The 24,329-nt window shown below is 41.1% G+C and overlaps 1 protein-coding gene and 1 long non-coding RNA gene across 5 annotated transcripts in view; one reads left to right on the forward strand and one right to left on the reverse strand.

Moving 5' to 3' along the window:
* Positions 1 to 24,329, reverse strand: part of lrp2a (low density lipoprotein receptor-related protein 2a) — a 58,778-nt gene continuing 34,449 nt past the window's right edge. For 2 of the 4 annotated variants that reach the window (XM_028023632.1, XM_028023631.1), the window contains 42 exons: positions 23,874 to 24,113; positions 23,572 to 23,760; positions 22,410 to 23,342; positions 22,166 to 22,331; positions 21,929 to 22,087; positions 21,543 to 21,832; positions 21,253 to 21,453; positions 20,618 to 20,860; positions 19,860 to 19,985; positions 18,921 to 19,040; positions 18,201 to 18,332; positions 16,581 to 16,782; positions 16,199 to 16,494; positions 15,063 to 15,729; positions 14,010 to 14,180; positions 13,704 to 13,927; positions 13,429 to 13,606; positions 12,467 to 12,663; positions 12,132 to 12,377; positions 11,676 to 11,804; positions 9,295 to 9,414; positions 8,063 to 8,179; positions 7,591 to 7,707; positions 7,049 to 7,186; positions 6,766 to 6,888; positions 6,501 to 6,629; positions 6,015 to 6,146; positions 5,793 to 5,924; positions 5,566 to 5,709; positions 5,185 to 5,350; positions 4,961 to 5,089; positions 4,651 to 4,874; positions 4,373 to 4,552; positions 4,051 to 4,170; positions 3,769 to 3,859; positions 3,568 to 3,635; positions 2,960 to 3,077; positions 2,725 to 2,845; positions 2,401 to 2,508; positions 1,227 to 1,340; positions 1,072 to 1,143; positions 1 to 991 (listed from right to left, as the gene is read on the reverse strand). In XM_028023632.1, the coding sequence (XP_027879433.1) occupies positions 821 to 991; positions 1,072 to 1,143; positions 1,227 to 1,340; positions 2,401 to 2,508; positions 2,725 to 2,845; positions 2,960 to 3,077; positions 3,568 to 3,635; positions 3,769 to 3,859; positions 4,051 to 4,170; positions 4,373 to 4,552; positions 4,651 to 4,874; positions 4,961 to 5,089; positions 5,185 to 5,350; positions 5,566 to 5,709; positions 5,793 to 5,924; positions 6,015 to 6,146; positions 6,501 to 6,629; positions 6,766 to 6,888; positions 7,049 to 7,186; positions 7,591 to 7,707; positions 8,063 to 8,179; positions 9,295 to 9,414; positions 11,676 to 11,804; positions 12,132 to 12,377; positions 12,467 to 12,663; positions 13,429 to 13,606; positions 13,704 to 13,927; positions 14,010 to 14,180; positions 15,063 to 15,729; positions 16,199 to 16,494; positions 16,581 to 16,782; positions 18,201 to 18,332; positions 18,921 to 19,040; positions 19,860 to 19,985; positions 20,618 to 20,860; positions 21,253 to 21,453; positions 21,543 to 21,832; positions 21,929 to 22,087; positions 22,166 to 22,331; positions 22,410 to 23,342; positions 23,572 to 23,760; positions 23,874 to 24,113 (7,943 nt within the window). In that variant the 3' untranslated portion in view covers positions 1 to 820. Of the gene's footprint in view, positions 992 to 1,071; positions 1,144 to 1,226; positions 1,341 to 2,400; positions 2,509 to 2,724; positions 2,846 to 2,959; positions 3,078 to 3,567; positions 3,636 to 3,768; positions 3,860 to 4,050; positions 4,171 to 4,372; positions 4,553 to 4,650; positions 4,875 to 4,960; positions 5,090 to 5,184; positions 5,351 to 5,565; positions 5,710 to 5,792; positions 5,925 to 6,014; positions 6,147 to 6,500; positions 6,630 to 6,765; positions 6,889 to 7,048; positions 7,187 to 7,590; positions 7,708 to 8,062; positions 8,180 to 9,294; positions 9,415 to 11,675; positions 11,805 to 12,131; positions 12,378 to 12,466; positions 12,664 to 13,428; positions 13,607 to 13,703; positions 13,928 to 14,009; positions 14,181 to 15,062; positions 15,730 to 16,198; positions 16,495 to 16,580; positions 16,783 to 18,200; positions 18,333 to 18,920; positions 19,041 to 19,859; positions 19,986 to 20,617; positions 20,861 to 20,948; positions 20,985 to 21,080; positions 21,108 to 21,252; positions 21,454 to 21,542; positions 21,833 to 21,928; positions 22,088 to 22,165; positions 22,332 to 22,409; positions 23,343 to 23,571; positions 23,761 to 23,873; positions 24,114 to 24,329 lie in introns of those variants that run through there. The other 2 variants (XM_028023630.1, XR_003596268.1) reach the window with 2 other exon arrangements.
* On the forward strand, positions 16,904 to 18,414 carry LOC114148392 (uncharacterized). Its single transcript, XR_003596269.1, has 2 exons — positions 16,904 to 17,025; positions 18,317 to 18,414. It is a non-coding gene; the product is annotated as an uncharacterized LOC114148392 (long non-coding RNA).

Consider the following 24,329-nt stretch of genomic DNA (forward strand, 5'->3'; position numbering starts at 1 on the left):
TTACAAAATAGGAAATTTATTCATTCACGTGTCAGCAGCAAAAATTTAATTCACGTGGGTACGTTCTGCACAATCATAGATAAAGTTTCATTACAATACAAAATAAATCAACCAGCAAACAATTTGTCTCAGTTTGTTTAAGAAAAAGTCTTTATCAGGAGTTGTTCTTCATGAATCTTGACTGCACTGAAGTGCAGCACCTGCACACATTCGGCTACTGTTCCCAAACTATTTGAGCCGGTTCAAGCTAGAACAATCAATGATTTATAGACAAGGTGATCAAGTGAAATCGATTCTCTTCCAGTTTATACTGGACTGTGTCGCATTGAAAATAAATGGTGTGAGTTGAAATCCAATTTCTTTAATTTGTCATCCCTGAAACGAAGTATTTGCAACGTATAGTGAATATATCTTCAGCTTTCTCCAGCATTCTTCTCTGGCGATCTCTGATCATATAAGTAGTGTACATTTACAACGCAGCTCACATTTTATATTGGTTAACCGTGAGTTTACAATGTAGGATCTATTTCTGACAAAATCTTAATGTTGAAATTTACAAATTTACAACATATTTATTAACATTTCTATCAACAGCTTCAGTGCAAAGATATACATATTGTACATCATAATAAGAAAAACAAATATTAACGCAAAAATTGGCATAAGAAGTGTCAGAAGGCAGAAGTGTCATAAGATCTTCTCTTCACTTTATCGTGTTTCTCTGTCCCAGCACAATCTGAGTTTGTACACAGGCTGCATATAAAAATAAATTCTGTGCAAAGTGTGTTTCTTCTTCAAATCCCTCCATCAGAGTGAGGGGTTATACGTCGCTGTCCTCTTTAACAAGGTTGGCCGTGTCTTTGAAACTGTCCTCGGTTGGAGAGAAGGTGCTGGGACGATCCTTCTTCGGAGGTTTTGGTGGAGGAACGAATGGAGACGGCTCTGGGGTAGAAGTGTCCTCGCTGCTTCCGCCAGGTTTCTCATCCTTCATCTGTAAAACGATGTGCAGTTTATTGCATTAAAAGTTTCTAAGTGAACTTTTTAATAAAAGATTCCTGGATTCAAACGCACCTCTGAATATGAAGGGTTTTCAAATGTGGTGCTTGGTTTTAATTTCCGTTTAAACAAGCTCCACTTTGACATCTGGAAAAAACTCAAGTCAAAATCCCACTTTCTAGTTTATAGAAAATAAATCAATTAGGATTTACATGGCTTAGGCCTTTCACCTGAACAGGAAGGCTGCAGACAGAAGATGTGTTGATAACACCTGAGCTCTGATCTCCTCGGTACGTCGGGTTCACAAAGTTGTTCAGCTGTTCACCACTCACATTGACTCTCACCTGTTCAACAGGAAACAGAAATAAGGTGTGAGGAGATAAAAAACACATGCACTCCATGCTGAAAATGTCAAAGAATTTATATAATCTCACTGGGAAAGAGTTAATACTTGATATGTCTACAACTATCATTTTAAAATCCAAACTTTTACTATGGTCCAAAAGAAAATAGGATATTGTTACAAAAGCTACATTTTCTACATCATCATGACATTTGACTTGACTCCGTACGGCTTTTCTGAGAACATTTTTGCATCTTCCAAAACCCATGGAGCGAGTGCTGGAGGCATGTTGGAACAGGGATGCATCTAAAAGTTACAAGATTGAGGCATTAACTTGCACATAAACACCCTCACTCCTCAGGGCGCTTGTCAGAATCAGGGAAGGTATCCTGCATGTTCTTGTAACTCCATACAGAGATGAGAATCCAGTACCTTCCTGTTTCTAGGCAACAGTGTTAAGTTTTACTCTATATTACTTGTGGAAAACAAACTCAAAGTTAAGCCCATAATTATTTATACTACATCCAGATTTAATCTTCATTCAACCAAATAGGGGTTTTTTTCTAATAGAAAATGTGACAGCGTCTCTCCAATAACAGTTATATCCTGCATGTAAGTTGGCCACATTTTTTAATATTTTGGAGTTTTGATTCTTTATCTTTGCTGATGAGCTCAAACTGTTTGATGTTTGAAGGCCCGCTTCCCATCTCACCAATATTTAGCCCCCTTCACAGATTCTCTGTCAGAATCAAGCCAAAAGGACGAGTTTGATTCCAGTCAGAAAAAAAATTCTGGCAAAATTAAGCGATTATTTTGAACTGAAATCTGCCACGGGCATGAATATTTTCAGGCTTAACTGTAGACATGACATTCAGGTGAAAGGGCATCCTGGGTAGAGAGTATCTGAAGTACAACAAAAACATGCTTGGTAAAAAAAAAACTATTCATTTAATTTATTAAAAGTAAATGTTATCATATGTGGTGTGTGGTGGTGAGTCATGTAATTCAATAGTTGTTGAACAGCTGAATCAAAACTAAACAGTAATCATGTATTTGAATACCTGTGTAGCATGAATGACGGCTGGATCACCAGAGACAGGTGTAGTGGTGTACAGTGGATTCTCAAATGTGACTGGCTGTCGCCCGGCATTGGTGGCAAAGTTATCATCCTAAAGGAATATCACATATGAGGTCATAATTCACTACAACGTAAATGAACCATCAATTGAAACTCTTGTCATCCAAATTCTGCTAATGCAAGCAGGTCTAAGGTGATGTTAAAGACTAAACTGTGTGAATGAACACCACAAAGAGAAGTTAAAAAAGTTAAACGTTGGTAAAAATGTGTCTAACAGAAACAATATTAACTAAACCCCTTAGCTCACCATCTGCATGGCTGTGTCGATAACAGAAACACCGATGTGTGACGGTCCGAGGTCCACATTATCACCCGACCAAAACGTTACCCCATTCCCGGTGTCAGCTGACTTCACAAGACTGCTGAGGCTGGACAAAAACAAAACAACCAAAACTGAACTCTGATCCAGTTGCTTTGCTGCAAACGTCTGGGTTAAACTAGAGCTTAAAATGCAAGATAAAGTGATTAAAAATGATGTGTACCTTGGTAGTTTAGGCATAGAGGGGATAAAAGATCCTGTTCGTTTGTAGTTGAGGAAAACCCCAGCAGCTAGAGCTCCGGTAATTAAGATGACAATGACGGTCAGCAGAACAGCCACGGCTTAAAGACAAAAACAGGATTATAGAGTATTAAATACTTCATATTCAGGATTTCTTCTTGTTTGCTTTCACTGGTGTAATAACCTGAAGGTGAAACAAAGGTAGATAATTTAGCAAGACATTGATCCCAAACACAAATCCAAGAAACCTTGTGGATTCGGAGTGTAGAATAATGAGAAAAGAACAAACTTTCTTAATGCATTTTTGCAAAAACACAAAATCTTACCAAGTAATTTTGGTCTAGTTTCTAGTGTAAACATTTTAGTATACTTGAAGTAGGACAAAAATAACTTCCAAGTAACTTTTCAGCAAGAAATAGGAGTTTGTTTTAAGTAAATAATTTCTTAATGTTAATGAAAAAGTACATGTTCGTTGCTTTCCCACTATATGCCATTGAATGCAGGACTTTTTAATAGAAAACCAGGTTTAAAGCTATATCATACAGCTGCATACATGATATTAAAAGTTAAATGAAAATTGTGTTGTTGTACCTGTACCAGCTGGTGCACCTCTAGACTTCCCCATCTGACAGTAGCTGCCAGTATAGCCATATGGACATCTACAAATTAAAGATAATAAACAACTTAATTAATAATTAATAGGCTCTGTCCATATCTGAAGACAATTTAATTCCAGGCATTTCTAATAAAAACGGATTGAAACAAACAAACGGCTCCTACAGCTAAACTCACTTGCACTTTGGCAGACCCCCTTCATCGGTGTAGCAGGTTCCACCATTCATGCATCTGCATGCAAGAGGCATTGCAACAGGAGCCTCAATGGCTGCAGAAGCAAAAGCCGAGCACACACAGTGGATGAACGACAATAAAATCACAAGACTCAACACAAAACAACACACACGAGCAGCCAAGCGGCACGTGTCAAGAATGGGTGTGTGAATGCAAAATAAGACGCCACATCACGGCGAACACGAGGCTGAGGATGGTAAGAGCAATCCGGGCGCTGATGTTTACCTGCGTCGCATTCTGTTGAGTCAGCATTTAGTGGAGGGGAGCCTTGTGGGCAGGCACAGGTGTAGCCCCCAGGCCGGAGGAGGCAGAGGTGACTGCACACGTTCTTACATGGGTTGGACACTGACAACGACAGCAGAACTCGTGCTACTTCGTATTGATTTATTACAGAAAAACTCAATAAAATTCAATGATCTTTTTGGTTAAATTGTGATAAGATTTTAAAGCTTTAAGGAGTATGTTAAGGTTTGCAGAAAGAAATATAACTCATTTAAGTTGAGTAAGAAGTTGATAAACCTCTGTGTATTTGTTTTGATGTTCAGACCTGACTGGTTGTGCCGGTACTGCTGGTAAATACGGACTTGTGTCAGCCAGGGGTTGATCGTAAGGACCTTGACTTTATTTCCTTGCCCAAACTTATTCGTCTTCCACACTTCTCCTTTGTCTTTAGTTGTCCAGTACACATTTCCCTCAAAGACATCCAGACTGTAGGGATTTCCGATATCTGGAACACAGAAAACCAAACAACAAACATTTATTCATCTAGTAAACTTGAGTTTGCCATGATATTTGATCAATAATGGCAAGCTTCACTATTCTGACCTCCTGATATGACAATCTTCCTGTCTGTCCCATCAGGCTTCATGGACTCGATAATGTTTTCTTTGGAGTCACACCAGTAGATTCTGTTTCCATTCACGTAGTCTAGAGCCAGCCCAGTGGGCCATCCCAGGTCTTCCTCCTTTACCAGGACCTCTCTGTGCTGTCCATCCATCCATGCTGCCTCAATTTTGGGATTCTGCCCCCAGTCAGTCCAGTACATCATCCTGCTCAGATACAGTCACAAAACAACATGTCTGTGACCACAAGGTGGACACGAACACCAAATTTCTGCCATGCAAACACTTCGTACCCTGATGACGGGTTGACAATGATAGCTGCCGGCTGATGAAGGTCAGTGTGGACCAGCCACTTCCTGTATCGTCCATCCAGTTTCGCCACTTCAATTCTGTTGGTCCCTGAATCCGTCCAGTAAATATGTCTGTGGAGAGAGATTTGGGAACACTGAGAATATTTAAACAAGATAAACTGTAAAATCTCTAACTAAAACATTAAATCATAATTATGTTTGGTTACCTGCCAACCCAGTCTACAGCGATGCCCTCCGGTTTGGCAATGTACCGCAGGTTCAGATCCACTTCTTTCACCGGGTTGCTCCCATAATCATTGAATGTGGTCATGTAGGCCCGCTTGATGGAGCCAAACTGGGAACCCCGACCAAGAACTGTCCAGTAAACAACACCTAGAGACCACAAAGGAAATGTTTTTCACCTCCTGAGGTTTTGTGATCTTTCTATTTACTGTGTGTTCAAAAACAAAGGCATCCAACTTCAGCCCTTGGGAGCGAATGTTCAGTATCTGTTTGATGCTCCAGCACTTCTTCAGGTGTCAACGTTGAAGGACGGTAATGGACTAGGACTGAAGCTGGAGACCAGTGTTGTATAAAAACAGACTTACTTAGGCCTTCGCCCTCTGGATCCCACAGGTAATCCAAGGCATGAATGTGCTCGGCATTGTCCACATAGTCCGAATACTGCTCAGAGGACAGATTGAAACGTCGAATACGAATGTTGTCCGGCAAGAGCAGGACTGGAGGATTTCCTACATAGAAATAGATTTGGGGTAAATATTTTCTTATCATTAGAGAAAGCACAAGAAATGTTTATTTTTTTTCAATTGCTTACCTTGCGCAGCGCATTCAGTTCCATGCAGTTCACCAAAAGACACAAAGCCTTCAGCACAGAAACATTCGTAGCTGCCTTTTGAGTTCCTGCAGTCCTGAGGGCATGTTCCAAATACCTCACACTCATTCACATCTGGCCCCAAGAGACGAGGAGACAGCAAGAGTCAAAACTACAACTTCATGTTTCAAACTTCTGCTGAGTAAACATGAACGTGTTCTTCACCTTCACAGGTGTGTTTCTCTGTGGCTCTGGGCTTGTAACCGGGTCTGCAGGAGCAAACAAAGCCTCCCTGAGTCAGGTCGGTGCAGTTGTGTTCACACATGTTTGCACTGCATGTGTGTCCATGGCCCACATCTGAAAAAAGATTACCCAAAGGTGTGATGAATGCAGAGGCCAGCAAGTAGCATGAAAAGGTTCTAGCAAATGCGTAACTAAAACACATTTGATGGCAAATGATATATGGACAAATTTTGAAAGAGAAAAGAGAAAGAAATCTTTCTCTTTTGCTAAACCTTTCCAAGGTAAGTCGACGTTACATTCAATTGACTTTATCTCGTTAAATGAACATCACTAAAACCTAATCGAATTGCAAAAAAGAAGTAGCTAAAGCTTGTCTAGTGCAGCAATATTACAAATCTGTTATAAGGTTACATGCAAAACTAATAAAATGCATTTTTACATTTGATGTTACTTCATATTTTAACTTACGGCAGCCAAGTTCATCTGACTCGTCACCACAGTCGTCATATTCATCGCAGGCGTACTGTAGAGGGATGCACTTTCCGTTACTGCATTTGAACTCCTCATCATCACAAGGACCGTGTGTGGGCTTTTGACCTACATGAAGGCAATGTGGAAACAAAAAAAAAAGAATGTATAAACTTCTATTTTTATTTGAATATAAACATTTAAATATTGTAGCTTAAAAGAATAAAGTGATCAACTATGCCAGCCATCATGAAACTGTACTCACAGTTTTCCTGTCTTTCATCTGAACCGTCCCCACAGTCATCAATAGAGTTGCACAGCTCAGGGCTGTAGATGCATCGGTTGTTATCACATCGGAAACGGAATGGAGCCTCACACTCGATGTCCACTACGAACAACAGAACCAAAATACCTCGCATTAAATTTAGCAACGCAAAAAATAATTTCTGCAACCTAAAAAAAAATAATTAAACTTTCATGTGATGCTTTATTTCACTCAAAAGCACCAAAGAGCTCCACTTTTGTCTTTTTTCAATGTTATTTCTTACAGCAAAGATGCAGCTCCTCGTCAGAATTGTCTCCACAGTCATTGTCTCCGTCACATTTCCAGTGAGGCTGGACACAAATGTGGTTCCTGCATTCAAACAGGAAAGGCGGGCAGTAGGTGCCGTTGGGAAAGCGGGTTGCTGGAAGAAAGAGTGTTTCTGTTACACCACAATACCTGTTGTAATATCAAAATTTTTAGGCTTGCTTTATTTGGTTTGTTGAATAAATGCAATATTTTACCTGTTATTTTGTTATAGTTTTGTACTTGTTTTGTTGTACCTTTCTTATTTCTGTCAACTGGAGTCTCATCTCCAGTTAAAAATGACTTAATTTTCAAGTTTGATATGAAAATCTCTAAACTATTTTTAAAATTGTATACAGCTTAACTTGTCTGATTTCATGAAGCGGTTCTGCTGCTGCATATGCTGAAGGCTGGAGTTGAGTCATGGACAAATATGAAAGTGGTGAAAGTAATTTTGCTAGACTTTCAACTATGCATTCAATTCTGCAAAAAAAAAGAGAAATAATGTTATGTGACACTCACGGCATGATGTCTCATCCGTGTAGTCCAGACAGTCGGCGTTGCCATCACATTTGAAACGTTCAGCTATACAGTGTCCACTCGCGCACTGGAAGTAGCCAGGGGGACACGTCCGCAGCTCTGCTCAACCAAAACAAAAACAAAAGCATAAAAGTGACAAAAAGTGTCCATAAGGATACAATGTCCTGGTAGATTTTGTAGCTGTGTGGTTAAGTTTTATTTTACTCCATAAAAGTTCCTGGGATGTGAGATGAAGTGTTCATGTTCTACACCAGTTTTCTGTCCCGTTCGCAGTGTACGTTACGTTTGTTTGCTTTGCAGCAGACTGCAGCAATCTCCTCCTCAATAACCGGCCGTTGGTGGTCCAGCTCGTCTGGCCTTCAGACTCCAAGCTTTATTGCTTCTTTGTTTAGCGCGGCCCTTCGTTACTCACAAACAGCCAGATCCCGGGCCAAAACAAAGAGCCTCCACTTACCGCAGTCCCTTTCATCCGAGTTGTCCTCGCAGTCGTTGTCATGGTCACAGACCCAACGGTTGGGAACACAGCGCAGGTTGTCACAGCGATACTCGCTCTCGGTGCACGAGCGTGGCGCTGGGAGAAAACAAGGAAACAGAACCATGCCACCACAAAACTTTATTAACCTAAAAAGATATTTTGCAAGTCTGCAAAAATCTGTTTTAAGTTTTTTCATCATCTTCAAAATCTTCAGTCTTATACTAATACATCAAATGAGCTGAATGTTATATTTTAAGTTAATTGCAGGTTTTTTGAAACCTTAAACCTGCAATCGCAGCATGTTAAGGTTTATCATCCTTATTTAAAAAGCTGTGCTAGACTTATTAGCTGGGTTGTTTAACATTGCCAAGGACAAAAGGTACAAGATTCCCTCATTCCCTCCTTTTAGGACATCCTGTTTCTCCAGGTGCTGATAAGACACCTTTCTCACTGCTACACTCTGAAGCCTTTCAAACACCTCCCAGATATTGGATTAAATATCTGCAAAACTGCACTTTGCCATCAGCATCCTTTCTCACTCAAACAATCCACCCAGCAGGAGCTATAGAACAGCACATTTTCCTAATTAAATGTTTACATAAGGTTTTATGAAATTATGGAAATTTTATTGCAAAAGTTTCAAATGGTTTTTATTTGTTTTCCGTTTCCTCCCACATATTATAAAACAGCACAGTGCCAATAATATATAGGGACTTTTGTTTGGTTGATTTATGGAGCTGCATTAAGATCAGTTAAAATCTGTAACACTTAGAAAATATGAACTGGATTATCACAGTTTGTAATCACTAAGAGCGTCATTACACAAGACTACAAATAATATGAAATGTAGAAATCAATATGCAGGTAAAAAAAAAAACAGTGAAATATTTTTTGTACTTTGAATCCCTGTGTTCTTAAAATTAAAAAAGGTAAATGAGGTGGTTGAATGTTCAACTGTGATGTAGGAAACAAACAAAATAAAATGTAGAAAGTCTCCTTATTCTTAAAAATTCTATTAAGAGACAAAGTCTAAAATGCTAACCTTTTTTCAGCCATTTTCATGTCTCATGTTTATAATACTTATCATGACAAAATCAAATTCAGTACTTTTCTAGACTTTTTAAGACCATGTAGAGTCCTTGATCCCCACAAGATCCATCACAGGTATCTAAATGCTGTTGAATGTGTGTGTTTGCCACAGAATCACTCACTGCAGCTGCGTTCGTCTGAATTATCTCCACAGTCGTCAGCTCCATCACACCTCCATCTCAGCGGGATGCAGCGATGATTATCGCAGTGGAAATCCCCGGTAGGATCGCAGGTCACTTCCTCTGAAATAGATATTATTTCTGTGAAATGCCAGGTCTGAAAAATTTAAAATTATGATTGTTTGACTATTTCCCTGTGACAGACTAGCAATATGTCCAGGGTGTACCCCACCTCACTGCGCACAAGGGTGTAAAGAAAATGGATGGATGGATGGATGGATGGATGGATGGATGGATGGTATTTCCCTAATCAAAGGGCTCTTTAGATTCCCAGATTTAGACTTGAAAAGTTTACAAGATTAATTTTGCAATCTTGAAAATGTATTTTTTTGACATATGGAAATAATGGGAGGCAAAAATATTTATGGCATGATATAAGCAAACTATAAATGAATGCCTACTGTTGCATATTTGTGCAGTTGCCTCATGGGGGAGCTGCACACTGAGATTTAATGTTTAGGACTGCCCTATGTTTTCTCAAATTCAAGATAAACAAAAATAAAACTTAATCCAGTAACCGAAAATAAAATACTGAAGAACCCAACCAAAAACCCCCAGACATATGCATTTTCATCATATTATTGTTTAATAAATGGTACTGCATTTTGATTAACTCTTTACATGTTTACATTGTTTAAATGAAAAACGTACATTTAAATATTTATTTATTTTTTTTGAAAGATTTGTCTCTGGATTTTTCAGGCCAAGAACTGCACATTTTTTGAGGAATGTTGTTGTTTTAAGCATCTTAGCTGACCTTTGACTCCCTCAGGCATAACAAAAGGTTCCAGTGGCTCATATCAAGGTGAACCCAGGTTTTAAAAACGTACCGTATTCAAAACCGCTAAAATTGCACTATCCTTTCAGTCTGTCTTACATAGATGCAAAGTGCTAGAGAGAATTTGTTCTGTTGCTGCACGTTGTCACTCAGCTGGCTGAAAGAAGGCTGCTACAACTTTTCACCAGTTTTTTTTTTTTTACCTCTCCAGGGGAACTTTTGTGGGCTCTAGTGTTCCTTATATGAAAGTAGGCTGACAGGAAAAGGGGAAGAATAGAGGGGAAGACTTGCGGCAAATATCGCCGGGTCCGGGAGTCGAACCCGCGACAGCCACATCGAGGACTCAAGGCCTCCAAGCATGGGTCGCGCTTTCCCCTACGCCACCACGGCACGCCCATTACCAGTTTTTTTTTATGTTTTGAATTCCTTCAAACAGGGCTGTTTTCTGCCACATAGCATGAACTTTGTAGTTTTGTCAAAGCAATGCAGCACCTGTATTTCTGAGGCAGAACCACAACACATGAAATGCATAAATGGTACATGTAATTTTGAACAAAAAATACTAAAAGAAAAACAAACTCCTCCATAAAAGCCAGAGGAAATGAAAAACAATCGCACAAATTTAAAATGTAACTAAATTTACTACAGGAAAACTAGTGAATTATTATGCTAAGAAAGCACCGACAAATAGACATTTCTAAACTTAAAATGCCATTCATATTCATAAATCATTTAGAGCTAACAGAAGAGTTCAGCGATGAACTATAAGTTGCACATTTGAATAATATCCAGGCTTGTACTCAGAAGTGTCAGCTTGAAATGAAAGACATCTTATTTTTTAATTAAAACGCAAAGGTCTAAAAGGGAGGAGAGCAGAATGCCACAGACAGATGTGTGAGCTCTATTCATGCCAGTACAGCGTACGTCTGAGGAGGATAAGACTGCCGGAGACGAGAACCACAGAAGGCAGAGGAGTGAAACAGAGCTGGTCTGAGCTGTCTCTACCACACAGTGCCGGAGGGCGGAGAGGGGGGTCAAAGATAGCGCGGCGTACACGAGTCCTGCCCTCCTAGACCTCCACCTGGCCCATCCTCTGCATTCTTACAGGAAGATTAGCGCAGATCTCCCCTCCTGTGCAGGCATGGCACTAATGGAGTGAGGGTCTCTGATAAGAGATGGGAGGCCACAGCCGAGTGTATTTGGATTGCAGCAAGTACAAAGAGACATATATGAACCCTGCCCCCACGCAAGGACAGAGCACACATTCACATATATGTTGTCTCACACCAATGGACAGCTCATAAATCTGCGGTGCTTCCAGGGAGAGGTAAATTAAGGGGGAGGAAGAGTGATGAGACGATCTCCATCAGCACCTCCCTGCACCAGTTACACAGGAGGCTGACGGCTTGGCTAATTGCCTTTATTCACTCCTAAAGAATTCTCTAGAGTAATCTAAGATTGATAAAACAACAACAAATACAAAATAGAAGCCAGGGAACTCAAGAAGAGCTCTCATTGTGGAAGGGGGGTTGTTAAAGAGACTCACCACAGCTCTGCTCGTCGCTGTTGTCTCTGCAGTCGTTGTGGCCATTGCAGATGGACCAGAGTGGGACACAGCGATAGTTGGTTTTGCAGGCAAATTCTGTGTGGTTGTCACATCGATAAGCTGGACCCACTTAAAAAAAACCAACAAGAGACAGTAAATATAAAGGCCTAAGAGTTTTGTATTAAATATATAACAAAAATACATTGATTGTGAAGGTGAAAGAGAAATAATATGTGGTTCTCAAACTGCTTTACAAATAGGAATATGAAAAGGTAGGTGTACATTTGTATCGCCACAAGCCAAATATGGGACACAAAAAAATTGCACTTGTTGATATTTTGAAAACCTCTTCCTTCCCCTTCACAATGCACCACTTTCCTTATAAAATCCTAGTAAAACTCTAATGTGAAACAGAGAAGGACAAAGCAATGAGGTAAATTCTTGTAAGCTACTTACTGCACTCCTCCAGAGGCTCATCTGAATTGTCACCGCAATCATCATCAACATCACATTTCCAGCTCTGTGGGATGCAGCGTCCGTTGCGGCACTTGAACTGTCCCGGGCGACAGGTCCTGGTGGCACAGTGGACAGGGTCCTCGTCTGACTGATCGCCACAGTCATCCTCACTGTCGCACTGCCAAGACTCGCTTATGCAAAGCTTATTCGTACACTGCCACTGATGGCTTTCACACTGGTGTGTAGCTGGGAGGAGCAAAGTCAAACAACAACCAGTCAGAGAGTCAGAAATATAAACAGGTTCATGTAGTTCATCTAGCAGCTAAACCACCTACCACACAGCACGGCATCTTCATCCGAGCCATCAGGACAGTCCCGGTGGCTGTTACACAGAAAGTGTGAACTGGTACAGTTTCCATCGTTGCACTGAAACTGGCCGAGGCTGCAATGGCGAATAGGGCAGGTAGAGGGCTCATCTGAGCTGTCCCTGCAGTCCCGCTGACCGTCGCATTTCCACCAGATAGGGATGCAACTGTTGACACAGAGGCAGGACAAACCAGTGTGAACCAGAACGTATTAAATAGCAAAACTAACAAGCTCTGCTTTTATTATCTGAAACATACACAATTACACGGTAATATGAACAGATTTGAAAGGTTAGTCCGAGCTCTGTGAAGTTATTATCAGTAATAGTTCCCTTTCCTGTAGGGAAAATATGTCACATCATGTAATCTTGTTGTAAAATTAAGTACATCCTTGTTGGTGGTGGAAAGGTTACCCTGTATCAATTTAGCTTAACAGGCTTAAAAAGCCAGCCAAAACTGGCAATAAATGTCTGACTAGCTTTTAGTCGTCCATTACTGTCAGAACTTTTATTTTCAAACAATTTCTCTCACACAGTGCTACGCCACCTCTGCTCCAAATAAAAGTGTTTTATTCATCACAGCTGGATGAGAAGAAACAAATATTTGATTGTTTTTATATTTTACCAGGTCACAGTTCTCAAAGAGATATCAGAATCAGATCAAATGTGTATCGAGCTAAATGTCTACAGAATAAAAAAATAATAAGTTCTCATTGGTAAATCTTCAATAATTAAACTGTTCCTTGTTTGCCGGGGAATTTTATGTACAATAATATTAGGAAAGTAGGGAAGAGGAGGTTTTGCTGTCAAAAACATCTAAAACACAAGTTTCTTTTTGGTAGTTTCCCATTCAGTTTGGTAGAGGACCTCTGGTATTTAAAGTGCCACAACGCTCATAAAGAACTGCTGCGCGTTAAAGAAATGGTGACAAACCGTTCATTGTTTGCGCATCTATACTGGGTGCTGGTGCACATGGGCAGGCATCGGGTCACACCTCCTATTTGAACAGCCAGGAAATGGTCGGGGCAGTCACAGGTGTGTTCTCGCCCCCCGTGACGGATTAGGCACAGGTGAGAGCAGCCCCCATTGTTCGCAGCACAGGGATTGTTTACTGTCAAAGCAGGGGCCACAGACAAACAAGATCAGTTGACCACAGCTTAGTAAATAAAGACCAGCAAGTGATGAGTGCAATGCTTGTGAAGACTCACCAATCGGCTGGCGGTAAGGATGGCATACGTGAATGTCGAATGGCCTGTGTGTGGTGTTAACCAGGGCTTCTCGACCAGAACCATCGTACTTGTTGCTTTTCTCCACAGTGCGTGTGTTCCAGTCAGTCCAGTACACAGTGTCTTCAAAAACAGTCAGGGCAAAAGGGTGCGGCAAGTTTCCATCATACACCGTGTGTCTATGCTGACCATCCAAGTCGGAGTATCTGGAAAATAAATAGAAATTGAAACATCTACTAGAGTTCGTCTACTGCGAGAAAAAATTCACCAACTTCCTGAGGAACTTACTCAATGTAGTTGAGATGCGCATCTGACCAGTAGAGTTTATCGTTGGTGTAGTCGATTGTGATGCCGTTGGGCCACTCTATCTTGGTGGTGATGATTGCTGCTTTGTTGGTTCCATCCATCCCAACACGACCAATGAAGGCTTTGTTTCCCCAGTCTGTCCAGTAGACATATCTAACAGGAATCAGAAGAAAGTAAAACTTACACCACTTTTGCACATACTGTATATGAAAACCCAGTCTCCATCAATATGTGTATGACTGGTAAAAATATCATGGCATCAAACATGAGTTAAATGTTTTTGAACACTTCTAGCAAAAACAACTGTGTATTTGTGCTTTGTGTGAAGTTTTATATTCATACAGTAAACTAAAGAACACATACAGCCTTGCGATGCAACTAAACTTTAACGGCATATTTAGAGTCATAATTATATTTACATTTCTAACTGCTGGTTAGGTAATCAAAATGGCCCTGCCACCACCAAAGTAACACCTTTCCTGTGTACCTTGTATAGCAATAACTTCACCTTTATGGCAGAAGCCATAAAGGTGCATGTGGGTGAGGTGCACCAATTGTACAATTTCAAAAACGTAAAAATTTTCTATCATAAGTCTGGGCATAACACAAGGTCTATCCAACATCAAAACATTTTTATTGACCTGCAAAATCTCCATCCATGGAACTTAAATATTATATCCTATCAAATATTGCAACCCACCTGTCCTTCGTGATTGGGACATTGCACCGATTGATATTACAATGATGATTGTGATTCAATATATTGTACAACACTAGTTATTTGTACTTACAAAACGCTGACAAACCTATTATGACCATAATAGTCAACATGCTGTATTTTAGTGGGAGCAAATTGACTTTCTTTAAAGTATTTAAATAATGTTATGAATTATTGTCCAAATACTATGATTCCAAATACTGCCTGCAGTAAATATTACAGTTTAACATAATAAATGCAAAATCAAAAGTTACTGTTCAAAGAACACAACTTAATGAATGAATGAATGTTATATATTAAATGACTGAATTGCTCACCCATATTTGGGATGCAGAACAATACCCCTGGGGTTTTCAAAGCAGTAGGTGTTATTCCCATCAACACAATGTTCAGCCAGTTTCTTGACAAAACGACCGTCCAGTTCGGACACTTTGAGACAATCCAGGAAGCTGTCCACCCAATACAGTTTCCTTCCTATCCAGTCAACCGCCAGGCCCTCTCCATGCAGAACTCCATTGACCACCACCTCCCGGTTGCTGCCGTTAAAAGACATCCTCTCTATCACTCTGCGACTCACATCGATCCAATAGAGACGTTTGTCAACACGGTCAAAGTCTAGTGCGACCACGCTGGTCAGGCCCTGCAGAATAAGAGAATAGGCCTGTCCGTCTGTCGACAGGTTCCTCAGGTAATAGCGGTTGCTGAAGATGAGGTAGGGAGAGATGTTGCTGTTCTGACGGCAGCTGCGTCCGTCCGGCTCTCTGAGAAATCCCGGAGAGCACTTGCACACGTAGGAGCCGACAGTGTTTTCACAGATCTGACTGCAAACACTGGGTGTCTCTGCACACTCGTTGACATCATCGCATGTTTTGCCGTCAGACATGAGGCGGTAACCTGGACGGCAGGTGCAGATGAAGCTGGTGGGTGTATCAGTGCAATTGTGGTCGCAGTGGTGAATGGATGGGTCTGTACACTCATTGAGACCTGCAGTTAGAGAAGAGGCAAATAATGTCAATTTTTCTACACTACCTCCAGTTTCTTGCAGTGTCTTAAAGTTTACCCACACTCGGCATCAGCATTGTTACAAAGAGTAGTGATCACACAACATGCATCTTCAATGTTAAGCAATAAAAGCAACAGTTTGGCACAAATTTTCAAATTGTAGATTTTTTTAATTCCATACTGGTCAAAATTACAAGCAAATGTTTCTTCAAGTTCTCCATTTCAGCATCTTTTCATTTTTTTCTGAAATATTTCATAAAGCATTAATCAATATTTTTACTTAACACTATTCTTACTATGTCTGATTGTTTATATAAACTTCTAACAAGACCTCAGTAGTAAAGCAAACAGAATTTGTGATTTTCTACATTCAGCTTGATTATAACACAATTGCAGGCATTAAACTTAGGCTCTGATTTCTGAAGTATTGCCAGTATCTGTTTACACTCACCACATCCCTTTTCGTCACTGTTGTCGGAGCAGTCATCATTCCTATCACACACTTTCCTAAAGGGAATACAATGTCCATTTTCACATCTGAATTCTCCGGGGGGACAGGTGGGCTCAGGTGTATGGCACATATGCTGCAGCTCATCAGACTCGTCCCCACAGTCATTGTCTCCATCGCAGACAAAGTCGTTAGAGACACAGCGGCCATTCTGGCATGTGAACTGGTGTGACTGGCAGGGATGGTAAGTGCACCCCTGCTCATCACTGCTGTCTCCACAGTCATTACGACGGTCACATCTGATTTTGAAAGGCGACATCAATTAGCCTCAACGTTTTACACTGTCAGAGTACAAAGTCAATAGTTTTGAGGTTTTAAATCCAACCTGTAGGAGCTGCGTATGCAGAGACCATTGCTGCAGGTGAACTCATTGATGCCACAGGATCTGCGGGTGCAGTTTTGATGTTCATCTAGGGCATCTGCACAGTCTGCATCTCCATCACACACCCAGTCACGTGGAATACACTTCCGTTGAGGTGGTTGGTTATTGACACAAGTGAACTCTGTGCTTGAACACGTGCGATTGGCTGGGGAAAACAATAAAATCAGACATGAGGATTTGCAAGAGCCTGGACAACAATGGTGACATATTTTGGAAATCCAAACATTCCAATCTGTATTTCAAACTGCACAGCCGTGATGGCATTGTTTGAAATGAGTCTCCTGCTGAGGCTCAAGCTCTGCTAAAGTCCCTAGCTTCAGGCATCTTATTTTTGGAGCAGCATACAAGAATCTTGATCCATCCTGAGCCAGAAAGCCAGAGAGAGGAGGTGAGCACAAAGTAACGAGTGAGGCAGGGGAAATCAGGAATGCTAGCTCCTTGGACTGGAAATCTACTGGAGACTAAGATGCTTGGGACTGGCTGCCAGTGTCTCCCCCAACAACACTATGATTGAAGAGTGCCAAAATCCTGAAAAGGAATGGCATGTGGGCAGCAGGAGGCAGCAAAGTCAAATAGTACTGTAAAACAGGGGAGTATGAAAGAAAAAACTAATGAAGATGTAAAAAAAAAACCAGACCCTCAAATAATGGCAAACAAGTATTGCAACCAGAACCCTGGGCACATTCCTACCCGCATTCAACTTACGACAGTTTGGTAATACTACATATTCATCGCAAACCGGAAAAGACTAATCATTTCCAGTTTGCGATATTTATCGCAATACCGGGAAAATATGTGACCATATCATTGCTCGGAAAATAAAGCTACACACACTGACGACAGTTGGTGCTGACGATTATAATCGTAATTACAATATTAGTGTGTGCAATCTCTGAATCATAACAGTCAGTTGGTGACAGTCAGCACCGACTGACTGTCGGTTGGTGACACTATATTACATATTCATCACAAACTGAAAAAGACAAATCGTTTCTAGTTTGCGATATTCATCGCAATGCTGGGAAAATATGTGACCATATCATTGCTCGGAAAATAAAGCTACACATACTGACGACAACACCAACTGTCATTATCATTGCAATATCAGTGTGTGAAATTTACTGCTGTGACGATTCCTCGAGTGATTCGAGTACCTCATTAATTAAAAATCCTTGAGGAAAATGTATCTGCCTCGGAGCTTCATTAAATTATGTTTTATTATTTAGCGTATCGTATTCCGGCAGGATCATTATTTATTGTGGTGCAGCGCTCTCACTTCCGCCTATGAGTTGTTGCTAAGTGCTAGCAGCATAACGTGACATTTTCCAGGTTTTTATTGTTTTTGTTGGCGGACCAATAAGCACCAACTGACTGTCAGTTTGGTAATAGTATATTACATATTCATCGCAAAATGAAAAAGATTGATCAGGAAGAAAAAAGAAATTGAAATGATTTCACTTTATCAACTGAATGGATGGGGGCTGCATTATCTCCCCTCTGCTGGTTTTGATTCCTATAAGTGATAAAAGATAGAGCAAATTAATACAAATAAGAAATGCATACCACAGTTGTGTCTCTGATCTTCATCGCTCATGTCACCACAGTCATTGTCTCCATCACAGATCCATGATAAAGCAATGCACCTGCCATCATCACAGCGAAACTGATCTGTATTGCAGGTTCTGACCAGTGTGGCTGCGGAGACAGACTGTACATATTAGATGTCAGATACCACAGCAAGAAACAAAGAGGTTTGAGTAAAATATATCAAATCCCACCCAATTTGTATCTACTCTTGATGCCATCGCCTTTATGATGTGTCTATCCTGTCTGTTTGTAACTTTTTTCCCATTAGTTCTTTTGTAGCTTTTTAACTTTTTAAATAGGACACAATACAACACTGGCAAAGCTTTCAAAATAGTCATGGCAACTCCACATTCCCATGCATGGTGAGCAATCTAAACAAAAGCCAAAGTGAGGCTCTGTAACCCTGGGTGGATAAAGAGAGGGGGAGGTGCTGTTTGTCTGAGGACATTGAGGGGCGTCACCACAGAGGAATGCAGCCCACAATAGGAGGCCTGACTGACCACATCATCAACAAAGGAATACACCACCGACTCACACTCTCCGCTACATCACTCACAGGAGTCTCTCACACTGCACAGATTGGCTAACAGACACCTTCACACAATAAGTGAGCAGCTGATAAAAGGCTGGGGTGTGGGGCTTTGGCACAAAGCTGATAGGCTCGTTCTGGGTGTGAGAGAGTTGAGGAGCACTCACTGCAGGAGAGGGGTTCATCAGAGCCGTCAGAGCAGTCAGCTCCTCCGTCACAGTACCAGTGGGCGGGGATGCAGCGACCGCTGGAACAACGAAACTCGCTCTGGGAGCAAGTGGCTGCAGCTATGTAGAAGATGCAGACAGGAAACGAGTCAGATAGAGATCATTTCACGTTACAATAGCTTTTTGAACACAATAAATTCTTGAAAAATACCAAAAATTGTGTTAAAAGCCAATAGACCCAACTTAGTAAAATATAACAGTCTGTTATAATATCCAGAAACAATACAATGAAATTGGAAACGATGATACTTGAAAATACATAACAATATGCAGTAGCTAATTTCAAAACAAAATTCTGCTTAATGTAAAAAGACTCCCATTAGTGCTAATGACTTGAACTTGGGGCAGTTTGGATTTACTGCTCATTTTTTTAATTCACTGAATAAACGCATTTAAATAAATCAACATTTTATACCAGTAGGATGTAAAATATGTTTCTGTGCAAATTTGTTTTTGCACAAAAACAAATTTAATACATACAGTATATATCTGTAAGGGTTTCTTGTGAAATCAATGTAACTAAAAAAATTCCATATAAACTTTATTTTTTGGGTGAGCGAACCATTAATGTTACTTCTAATCATGTTGTTGAACTTGGCCAAGCAGATAAAACAAGATAAGCTGGTGGACTATATATTTTAGTGTATCTTGGTGTTTATGAAAACTGTGCTTCTGGGAGTTAAATTACTAATACAGTAACACCAATAAATACTTCAACTTTTTGATTAGAGGCATGAATGATTACTGAATAAGTTTGTTATTGAGTCCTTCCTTAGCGACTGTGTCCATTTAGAATTCAATAGCATAGGAGAGGTTTGATGATTATTATGCTTTAATGAGCACCTCAAAGAGAAAACATGCATTAAAACTGTTGCTCACCACAGTGTGTTGGGCTTTCGTCACTCATATCCCCACAGTCATTGTCTCCATCACATAGGTATGACCGTGGGATGCAAATGTTTGTAGACTGACACTTTGTTTCCTCTGGCTGGCAGGTTCTCTCAGCTGGAATCATCACACATTCAAACACAGTTAGAATAAAATAAACACAGAATATTTATAGTAAAACCTAGAAATTTAAGTACACAATGTCAAGGAATAACTATTTCTTTTTTGTCTTGTCTGACATTATATCAAACCAGACCTTTCTTGTTTTAGGTCAGCTTAGATAATAAGCTCTTTCTATCTGATAAATCTTGGTAATATATTTATCAGCAAGATAAAGCTTGCTGATAATTTGGTAGCACTGGTGCCTTGCAGCAAGAAGCTTCAGGCGTTTAAATCCTGGCCGGAGCGCGTCCTGAGTGGAGTTTGTGTATTCTCCCAATGCAAGAGTGGGTTTTCTCTGGGTACGATGGCTTCCATCCACAGTCCAAAAACATGACTGCTAAGTTAACTGATATCTTTAAATTGCCCATTGGGTATGGCTGTGTGTATGGGTGGTTGTGCGTCCCTGTGATGGACTGGCAACCTGTCCAGCTCTCACCCACTGACAATTTTGGTCGTTTAGGAAATGTTTAGTCTGATTTAAGGTCAAAGTGAGACAGGAAAAAACTGTTTGTGAGTCTTTTTCAATAATGTAAGTAAATATCTGGTTTCAACTGTGCCTATCACATTATCTTGTTAAAGAAACTCACTGCAGTTTTGCTCATCAGTAGTCCCATTGTCGTAGCAGTTGTTGATGCCGTTGCAAACATAGTCCTTTGCAATGCAGCGGCCATTGTTGCAGGCAAACTCTGTACTGGGGTCACAGGGTCTGAACAGACAGCCAACTTCATCGCTGTTGTCTCCACAGTCATCGTAATGGTCACAGCGGTAGTGATAGGGAACGCACCGCCCATTGCCACAAGTTAACACGGTGGGCTCGCAGGTGTGAAAGGCTGCCGATCAGAATCAACAATGGGTCAGATTTTACTCAAAAGAGAAAGAGTCCAAAGGAAATTCATTTTCACCAGTAGCTCATTTTACCTGACAGTGCAATAAAGGAAGAGAGCAGCTGTGGGACTGCATGTAAAGGTAAGTACATTAAATTATGTTAGTATTGATTACTGCTATTAATTTGGGATTAGTAGTTTATTCACACAGTGAAAGAATACACACCAGCATAGCTGAAGATCGGTTTATCTCCTAAGAAAGCAATTTGTTAAAGGAAAAAAAGGACTAATTTGTTAGTATTAGTGATGATAAATAGCTAAAACTACAGAAAAGACTCTAATAAGATGGTTATGACCAAAGACAACTTTTAATTCAAGATCTTTTCAGAAGAACCTACCACATACTCTTTCCAGCTCGTCGCTGCCATCTCCACAGTCATTGTCATTGTCGCATATCCACTGGGGTCGGATACACCGGCCATTCATGCAGGTGAACTGGCCTGGCTGGCAGCGAGTCCCGTTGTCAGGAATACAATACTTGCTGTCAGCCAGGTACCATCGACCTTCTGCTGGGCACTGACACTCAGGTCCATTAGGTCCTGATAAAAGCAAGAACAACAAACATTTACACAGAGGTTCCAGGTGAATTAAAGTTTTATCTGCCACAATTTAATTTGGTTCTTTGTACCTGGAGTGCAGATGTGGCTGCAGCCTCCGTTGAACTGCTGACAGGGACTGTCGCACCGTTGTTGCTTCCTGCGGGCCAGAACCTGAATGTCCATTGGTCGGGATGGGAGGTTCTGAATCATGACCCTCTGGTCAGAGCCATCGTGTTTGTTTGCCCGATAGATGCTGCGGGTGTTCCAGTCGGTCCAATAGATGAACTGACCAAACATAGTCATTGCAAACGGGTAGATGGCTGTGCTGACAATGACCTCGCGGTTGGCCCCAGATAGAGAGGATCGCTCAATCTTCTGTCTGATGGCAGAGTAAAAATATGGCAATGGCAGAAGCTTTGAAAGTAACAAGACATGCAAATTAAAAATGTCAAAAGTGGATTTTATGAGGTCTTACAAGCTTGCATCTGCCCAGTAGAGTCTCTCCTCTTCATAGTCCAAAGTCAGACCGTTTGGCCACACCAGACTGCTGTTCACAATATCAGTTCTGAAATTTCCTCCCAAGGTGGCTCGCTCAATCTTTGCATGAGTTCCCCAGTCTGTCCAGTACATGTATCTATACAACAAGAAAGAAGCAACTTAAAAAGGTAGAAACTGATATACTCAACAGTAGGGTTTGCTATGCAATGCTTACCCCCTGCAGGGGTCCAACATGATGGCCCTTGGCCTCGACACATGGGCAATTATTGTTTTTTGGGCACCATCCACAGACATCGAGCTAATGCTCTGGTTGACATAGTCGCTATAGTAAATTCTTTTGTTTATCCAGTCATAGGCTATCCCGTCAGGAGCCCCAAGATCTGTCACAACCAAGGAACAATTACTACAATTCCTACCTCATAATAAAAGTCCTCAAACTGTAGGAGTACTGAACTTACCTGCAGCTACTACAACAGGAGCTGTAGTGGGAGAGGACAGGCTGATATAGCTGATCTTGCTGGCTCCTGCACCTGAGCTCTGAGTGAAGTAAAGCCTGTTGTCTGTAAGGTCAAAATCAAGAGCAATGGAGGTGCGAGGCACATTGACAACAGGAAATGGCAGCGCATGGTCCTCAGGATCAAGTCTCAGACTGCGGACTGTGCTCTCAGTAGTGTAGATGAGGTAATCCTCCTTTGACATCTCACAGCTCTCTTTATCTGTGGCAAGATCACCAAAAGCACAGCTGCACTTTTTATTTTGAGTGCCCTGACTAGAGCCTGGAAGGGCAAAGCAGAAGTGGCCACAGCCACCATTGTTTTCCATGCAGGGGTTGTAGTTCAGTTCCTGCACACTGGTGGGTTGTGTACGTTGGTCAAAGATAGTAACATCCCTCAGCATGTTTATGTTATCTCTAATTACAGCCGGTTGCTCTGTCCTGCCTGGCTCTTTGCTTGCTTGAAAAACTTTTTTGAGGTTTCTGTCCACCCAAATGATGCTGTTCTCAAACACTGTGATTCCGTAAGGAGTTGGATAGCGGCTGCCGTACCTAATGATCTCTGTCTCTCCTCCATGAGGGCCTATGCGAGCTATCATATCCAGAGAGTCATCCACCCAGTAGACATATCCAGTATGCCAGTCCAGAGCAAGGCCTCGTGGGGTGATTATCCCTGAAGACACTAAAATTGTGCGGTTGGTTCCATCCAAGAGTGCACGCTCAATTTTGGGGTGCTGACCATAATCAGCCCAGTACAGGTATCTGTTTCTGGGATCCACAACAAGGTGCCGTGGCATATCCACCTGCGTCTTCAGCAGTACTTTCCGGAAAGTCGTGTTCAAACGAAGAACCTCGACATACGTCTCAGTCAGAAAGGCGTTGGTGAAATACAGGTTACCTTGGGAAAGAAGTGGGAAAGTTTCACATTTATTATGATAATATTGGTTTAGAAATCATAATTCATGAAAAGGTGCTGTATGAAAACTGGACAAATAAGATAAATAAAGGTGTTCTAGTTTGATAGAGCTCTGTCTTTAAGGTAAACAGAATTTGTAGTTGATTTTAAGAAACAGAAAATCTGAGAAAGGGTGCCAGGTGTAGGTGAAAATTACAACACAGCAGCTTACCTGCAGCCCAGTCCACAGCAATGCCTCGTATCCCGTTGCGTCCTATTCCAGATGTGACCACACTGTGTAATCCTGAGCCATCTGGCTTTATACGTCTAACCCCGTTTTGTATCATCACAGTGCTGCTGAAGTCGCACCAGTAAATGAAACCAGAAGCCATGTGCACATCGACGTGGAGAGCGTTGCGACCTGTATGGGGAGATTTCAAAACTCAGCAATTCAGTTGTTGTTTTATAGAAGAAGAATTAAAGCACATTGCACAGGTCACACATTATGGCTATAACATGGTAAAAGTTGCTGACCTCTTCCAGCCACAGGGACCATTGCCTCAGAGTGATCTGAGCCTTCAAGACTGAAGCCTTTTATAGCAGATAGAGTGGAGATGACAACATAGGACTTGTAATGGGCACAAGTCCGGTTGTCTGCATTTAGTTTAAAACCTGTCGCACATGCACAGGTAAAAAACCCTTGTGGTCGAGGAAGACAGAGCTGCTCACACGCTCCCATATTGTCGGTGCAGCCATTAGATGTACCTGCAGATGCTGAGTTTAGAAAACAAAACACCATATTAGAATTGTGCCAAAGACAAAATGCCATTCCAATAAAATACCAACTATAGAGATGCACTGAGATATCAGCTCATTAAGAATCAGACAACTTTTCAAATCAGTGAATGCACTATTCTGATTATCTATTTTTACAGTCAATGAGATGTTTAACAATGAAGTCAGATAAAGTACACAGATACAAGAAGCAAT

Source organism: Xiphophorus couchianus, chromosome 7, assembly GCF_001444195.1.
Source record: "Xiphophorus couchianus chromosome 7, X_couchianus-1.0, whole genome shotgun sequence".
Classification (NCBI taxonomy): Eukaryota; Metazoa; Chordata; class Actinopteri; order Cyprinodontiformes; family Poeciliidae; genus Xiphophorus; species Xiphophorus couchianus.